The sequence below is a fragment of the Vespula vulgaris genome, chromosome 5 (assembly GCF_905475345.1).
Source record: "Vespula vulgaris chromosome 5, iyVesVulg1.1, whole genome shotgun sequence".
In the NCBI taxonomy this organism is placed as follows: domain Eukaryota; kingdom Metazoa; phylum Arthropoda; class Insecta; order Hymenoptera; family Vespidae; genus Vespula; species Vespula vulgaris.
Genome location: NC_066590.1, coordinates 1,677,501 through 1,685,000, shown reverse-complemented (window position 1 = coordinate 1,685,000; position 7,500 = coordinate 1,677,501). Strand labels below are relative to the sequence as shown.

The following is a 7,500-nucleotide window of genomic DNA, read 5'->3' as shown; positions in this document are numbered from 1 at the left end:
GTGGAAGACGGACAAAAATAACAAAACAGAGAGAAAGAGAGAAAGTAAATATCCACATTTACGTAATAAGTTATATCAATTCTACATTGAATGTACGTATCGTACCTGCGAACGAAGAGATACGTGTGCTGATTAATTGGCAATGTGTGCGATGAAAATCCGGTTATCTCAATTCTCCGTTCTATTTCAATATGTCCCTTTACAATGATGCTAATTTAAAAATTCAAGACTTAATGTCCAGAAAAATGGAACGTGCGCGTGCTCACTCTCTCTCTCTCTCTCTCTCTCTTCTCTCGTTATAAAATTTATACCAAAAACCTGATGATATCTGCAGCATGAAAACTAATTAACCAGGCACTGCTTTTTCCTCTCTCTCTCTCTCTCTCTCTCTCTCTCTCTCTCTCTCTCTCTCTCTTTCTCTCTCTCTCTCTCTCTCTCTCTCTCTTTCTTTCTATCTCTATCTCATTCCGCACGAAATTACAGCTGGAGGAAAGACAGTCGTCGTCCGGTGACCCTTTTTAAACGACATAGCTCGAGGGTTTCTCTCTTCTGATTCGGTGAGCCCTGAGAAAGGTAGCTGTGCAGAATACTACTCGCTTACTTATGATAGAAAGAGAGAAAGAGGGAGAGAATGAGAGAAAGAGAGAGAGAATGAGAGAAAGAATGATAGAGAGAAGGAGAGAGAGAGAGAGAGAGTCTCTTCTTCTCTCTATCTCTCTTTTCAGAAAAGACTGAATAATACGAGTAATGACTCTCCTTCTTCCTCTTTCTCACTATGTCCTCTCTCTCTCTCTCTCTCTTTCCTTCTCCTCTTTCTCTTCCTCTTCCTCTTCCTCTTCATTTCTCCTCGTCCAAACGAGAACTAACGTTTAAACGAACTACCGGCGTCGTAATTTATTCCGTTCATCGCATTTAGTCGAAGGACCCGCTCTGTTGGCAAGAGCAAGTGTCTCGCTTTCCTATTCGAAAGTCTTTCTCCAATGGATCAAGAACGGAAAGAGAGAAAGAGAAGAGAGAGAGAGAAAGAAAGGGAAAGAGAAAACGTAATTTTCATGCATAACATATCGCAAGAAGTTGCATCTCCATTAGTTTCGTGTCTATTCTATGTTAATCCTTACACGATTTAACATAATATTTCGATTTTATATCATAAACCGTATTAAATGAAAATTTCATCTACGATTGAAACAAATCAAATATTAACACTTTTGCATTATTTATTCTCTCTACGTGATAGATAATACGAGAGATTGAGAAAAGAAGAAAAAAGAGACATTTTTTTATCCGATCGTTATTCGATTTCATTATTGTATTTATATATGAAAATGAAATAATTACGAAAATAAATATTTTCATAACTGATAGAAAGAGAATCTATCTAACGTTAAGGTCTTCTTAAGAAACTCAATTTACGAACAAAACGAATTTTCTAATACGAGAAGGGATCGTCAAAAAAAAAAAAAATCGTATTTATCGTTTAATCATCGTTATCAATTTCAATATTGTATACCTATATGAACACGAGATATAAAATATTTTTGATACTTTACAGTAATACAGAATCTCGTCCTAAGATACGACGCTCGATCTAACGAGAATAGAAAATTTCTAATCCAACATAACGATTGCAAGGCACGTTTCATTATCGTCGTCATCGTTACTATTATTCTTACCACACATACGAACATGTTATAAAAATATTTCGATACTTTTACGAAAATAAAATTATTTGATCCAACGAATTGTGTAACAACGAATTTAGGAAAGAAGATATTTTCTAATCTAATCTCTAATAGTTTAGAGGATCGTAATGCACGTTAATGAACCGGACGCTATTCGATTCCATTATTCTATAAGAACATGAAATATCATTTTAAATCGTTCCATTAATGCCAAGAAAGATAACTCGTAATTTAATCTTGAAGAAACAGACATCGTGCAAAGGACCCCCATTCCCATTCGCTTTTCTATTCGTGACCATCGTATTTGCGATGCATGCAATTCGATCGTTACATTCTAAAAGCAGGTGAATATGTCCTTCTCTTTTTCTTTCTTTTCTTTTATCTTCTGTTTCTTTCTTTTCTGTTCTTCTTCTCTTTCTTCAGTTCTTTTCTCTTTCTCCTTCCTTCTTTCCTTCGATTCCATTCCGCAAGAACATTTCCCAAGAGCAAAGATCCACTTTGCCCAGGGGCCATATCTAAGATTTCGCCTAAAGATTTATCGAGAAAATATTTTTCTTTCGATTTCATTCGACTAAGTAATACTATATCGTTATTATCAATCCTAATCCCTTCTATCCTCTCTCTCTCTCTCTCTCTCTTTCTCTCTTCACTCGACCGTACAAAGTGAAAATTTGAATATGGAATAGATCCTAATCACCTTAAAACGATTATTAGCCCTATATCGGCTCGTAAAGCATACACCTGACTCGACGAAAAATTTAACGAGGATGAATGAAGTGTGATAAAAAAAGAAAAGAACAGGAAATAAAAAGAAAGAAAGGTAGCAGAGGGAAGAGGAAGAAAAAAGAGGAAGAAGAGAGAAAAGAAAAACACAAATAAAATTAACGACAGTTGATCAACGTAAAAGCTTTCTGGATTACTTCGGATCGGTAGAAAAAGAATTTAATATCAGACACGAGATAAAACCGTAAAAGTGTCGTACGTGAGGAACGATCGAAATCGAAATCGAAATCGAAATCGAAATCGAAATCGGAATCGGAATCGGAATAGGAATCGAAATCTTGTCTGTGATCATTCCGAGATCAGTAGTAGATCGATAGTTGTCTCTCGGTTAGAAATTAACCGAAAAGCTCGCAACAGGGTAGTTCCCAAGAGCCACATTAGATCTTGTACATTACTCACGAGGGAGTGAGTGAGTGAGTAAGTGAGAAAGAGAGAGAAAAAGAGAGAGAGAGAGAGAGAGAGAGAGAGAGAAAACTAACGATGCTTTTGCGACACGGATGCTCATCGTCGTTTCGATGTACATACACACATACACATACACACACACATACACATACATATATGTGCGCGTATATACGCATGTACATGTATGTATGCGTGTATGTGAAAGAATCCGTAGAGGAACGAACTTCCATAGACACACACACACACACACACATACATACACACAGATACATACATACGCGCGAACTGTTGCTATGAATTATTAAAATGCCAACTTCCACTTTGTGGAAACGTTACATCGTGTGCACCCTTTCGTAATCTAACAAGTATCAAACATGTATATACCCATTATATATTTATGTGTAGTCGTGTGTCTGCATTCGTTTACATAGAGAAATATTCGAAATATAATAAAGATATTACGTTTCATGATAAAAAAAAAAAGGAACGCTCTTAATACACCCACACAGACGCCTTCGATGTATCTCGTGCAAATGGTACTACGAAACGACAAGTAGTATAAACCTTGCTACGAGCAGACACACGTTACGTTACCTGAACTGACGCGACACAAACCCGACGATTACGATCTACTACTACTCTACTACTAGCTATGCATTTCATTTTGTCGAACTACTTGCAATCTTCACGCCCGTTCATCTGAATCCTTTCTTTCTCTCTTTTTTTTTCATCTTTATTGCTTTTTCCTTTTCTCTCTCTCTCTCTCTCTCTCTCTCTTTTTGGTCGCTTTTCCCTTCTTCTTCTTCTTCTTCTTCTTCTCTTTCCTTTTTTTTCTGAAGCATCCTCGCGAATCGTTCTATCTCGCATTCATAGAAAACATTCTGAATTTCTTTCTTTCGTGAAACTTTATTATACGAGAAACGGATCGCAAAAACGTATTTTTATCTTTTTTTTTCTTCTTTTTTTTTTAATATCCTTTCTAAAATGTTCATAAAGAGATATAAAATGGAAAATTAATTCATGCTCGTTTTGTCGTTCTTATTATTATTATTAGTAGTAGTAGTAGTATTAGTATTAGTATTATTATTATTATTATTATTATTATTATTATTATTATTATTATACGTTGTTTTCCCGGTACTCGATCCTTCAAGGCATTCATTAGGACAAATCCAACACAAAGAGATTAACATTATGACGAATACGGTGCAGTGGGGAAATAGAGTATTGTTATTGAAGTGAAATTTAAATAAATGATTGGCTATTGTAATGCTACGATACACATTGTTCTGAATAATTATTATTGTTGTTGTTGTTGTATTATTATCATTATTATTATTATTATTATTATTATTATTATTATTATTATTATTATTATTATCATCATTATTATTATTATTATTATTATCATCATTATTATTATTATTATTATTATTATCATTAACGTATCAAAGGAAAGAAAAAAAATAAATCATAAATATAAAATGAGAAATGTGTAACGAATATGGAATGTATATCAAAAAAAAGAAAGAAAGAAAGAGAACAAACGCGATAACGATACATTGTAAATGTTAGCTAGGGGAAAAAGAAAATAAAAAAAAAATAGATAGAGAGATGGATAAAAGGAAAAAAGAAAGAGAGAGAGAGAGAGAGAATGAAAAATTGGGATGTATCGAATTGCATCGTACGATGTAAACCAGTACTTTCTGTCGAACGTAACCTGACTATTACTGTAGAAATTTTTCAAAAGGAAACTAGAAAAACAGAGAAAAAAATATAGAAAGAGAAAGAGAAAGAGAGAGAGAGAGAGAGGGAGAAGGAAATGTTTTGTAATCTTTCTCATCTGTCGACCGGAAGTCAATCATTTCAGTCTCTATTAAGAACTACTCTACACATCGGAGACCGGAAAGTGCATCGATCGAATCGTTGAAAGTGGATTTAAACCAACGAGCAGTCGTTTTACTTGGAATAAACTGAACTTTGAACTTAATTGTAATTTTCAATCTTAACAGTTATTAAATATCACCGAGTATATAATTATTCGAAGATCGAACGAAGAGATATTGTTTAGAGGATATCATTTATTTTCGATTATGATATCAAAGTCTGATTTATCTCGGTTCATCCGAATGATTTTCATCGTTAGTGAAGAGTTTAGAGAAAATTTCATATATACGCTCGAGGATCGGTAGTATATTTTCCAGAGAAAAACCGAAAAAAAGAGAGAGAGAGGAAGTTCAGTGACGTACAATAAATTTAACCTCGATAAGATTAATGGTTCGTGGATGCACCTGATGGTATAACATAAAACGAGAGTGACAAAGAACGAGTACGATTCGCTAGAAGGAATCTTTGAAGGACGAAGCTTTAGAAATTTCTTTTCGATATTGTAAGCCGCTTATCCTCCCTATGATTTCATTTCCTTTGCGTATTATATGAATGTATGTATATATCTAGGTACGTATGTACGTATGTATGTATATATATATATATATATATATATATATATATATATATATATGTATGTATGTATGTGTGTATCTACGTACGTACGTAAGAAGATGAACAGGATGAAAGAGTAAGAAGAAGAAGAAGAAGAAAAAGAGTTGAAGGAAATGTGAAGATATTAAAAAGAAAGAAAAAAAAAAAGGAATTGAAAAATATCAGACAGAATAAAATGATGAGAGAAAAAGGAAAGTGAGAAGAAAAGTAAAAAAGTGATTTCAAAGAGGAAAAGAAAAAAAAAGAACAAGAAAAATGAAAAAGAAAAATCCGCTCGAAAATCCGTCGACTAGACAAAAAGTTCGACGTTCTAGCGTTTCTAACGAGATACATATGTATATAGAGCTTGGAAATCGGTTCGATAAGAAAATCTGTCGTTGACCTCTCTTGAAAAATGCTGATTCGAAAAACTAGCAACCCAACGGGACTCGTATCGTTCTCTCCTTTTTCCCTCTCTCTCTCTCTCTCTCTCTCTTTTTCTTTCTCTTTTTCTCTCTTTCTCTCTTTTTCACTCCACATTTTACGTTTTTCCGGATCGAACATTTGTCCAAGAGTCATGTTTCCTTCCCGAATTGTAAATGTTTATCGATACCATCCGATCCCGATTAGTTGTTTAAAAATCTCCTTTTTACCAGATAAAAGAGTTCATTTCCGACGATTCGATTTTTTTCGTATTTTTTTTTCTCCTTTCCTTTTCGTTCTTTTTGATTCTTTGTTTCGCGTCACGATTATCGATAACTCGAAATAATATGTTACATTCTTTCGAGTTATCGAATATCCGTAGTGTGTTTATGTCACAGAGGACGCGATATCGATTACACAAAATCGACAATAATATCGAGAGAGAAAAAGAGAGACAGAGATACATACAATCCCTGACTCTCTAAGGTAAAGATAATCCCAGGACTGAGACTTTCTATAATTATTCTAACTCCATTAATCGAATCATCGTTTTTCTAACGTCGTCAAACGCGTTAAAGTTCCCAGGAATAATCCCAAATAGTTTGTCTATTAAAACGGAAGAATCTAATTACTCGCGAAAGAGAAGGGTAATAACGGGAAAAACTATTTTCAACTCGATTATACCATATTTGTTTTAATGAAAACTTTTCTTTTCTCTTCTTTTTTTATCAACTTGTGTATATATATATATATATATATATATATATATATATATACATATACAATATTATACGCTATTTGTATAATACATATATATATATACACGTTCGTACGATCTTGGCAAATTAAAAAATTGAACTTTCCACTCTCCCTTCCTCTTTTATTTTATTTTTTATCTGACTCTTTTTCTCTTCTTTTTTTTTCTTCTTTTATATCACTTGTAAGAGAATTAAATCGCTATAACGCTAATTTTCGAACGAGCTACACAACGATTGAATTTTTATACGTTTATAAATGACGATGACGATGACGATTATAATGATTTCTTAATTAAACCTACCTGTCGTTCGGCAGCCATGCTTCCTTCGTACATCTTTGCAGTCTCGTCGATAAAATACACACACGCGCACGCACGCACGCACACAGCCAGAAGACAGACAGACAGACAGACAACAGACAGACAGACAGCCAGTAACCAGTGAACGACAGACACAGGTTTCACGAAAGTTCAACAAACGTAACGATCTTCTCCGTCCGACGTTTATCTGTTATATGTACGTAAAGATTATATTCTTCTTAATTTATCTCTATTATTATTTATCGTTTATTCTCTTCTTATTAGCCTTATTTCTTAAAGACTTCACGTAATTATTGCGTTACGCAAGCTTATCTCTTGCGTAGTATTTCGCACTTAATTTTCTCTTTGGTGTATATATATATACATATATTTATATATACATATACATATATGTGGAGAGAGAGATATATATATATTGCGTGTATATGCTTTGTGTATATATATATATATATATATATATATGTATATGTGTATATATATATATATATTCTTCGTCGTTTTTTATCTCTCTGTCTCTCTCTTTCTCTCTCTCTCTCTCTCTCTCTATCTTCTTACGCTTCGTCGATTATGATCAAAATATACTCTATATCGTCAACGGATCGTTAATGGATATGTTCTTCTCTTTCTCTCTCTTTCTCTTTCTCTCTT

The 7,500-nt window shown here is 33.6% G+C and overlaps 1 protein-coding gene across 6 annotated transcripts in view; it reads right to left on the bottom strand.

Moving 5' to 3' along the window:
• The window catches only part of LOC127064186 (alpha-catulin), a 77,008-nt gene that overhangs the window by 43,253 nt on the left and 26,255 nt on the right, over window positions 1-7,500 (bottom strand). Inside the window, exon 2 of one of the 6 annotated variants that reach the window (XM_050994846.1) lies at window positions 6,835-7,039. The exons of the other annotated variants lie outside the window; for them this stretch is intronic. Coding sequence (XP_050850803.1) covers window positions 6,835-6,867 — 33 coding nt within the window. The 5' untranslated portion in view covers window positions 6,868-7,039. The remainder of the gene's footprint in view (window positions 1-6,834; window positions 7,040-7,500) is intronic. 6 annotated transcript variants of the gene reach the window in all.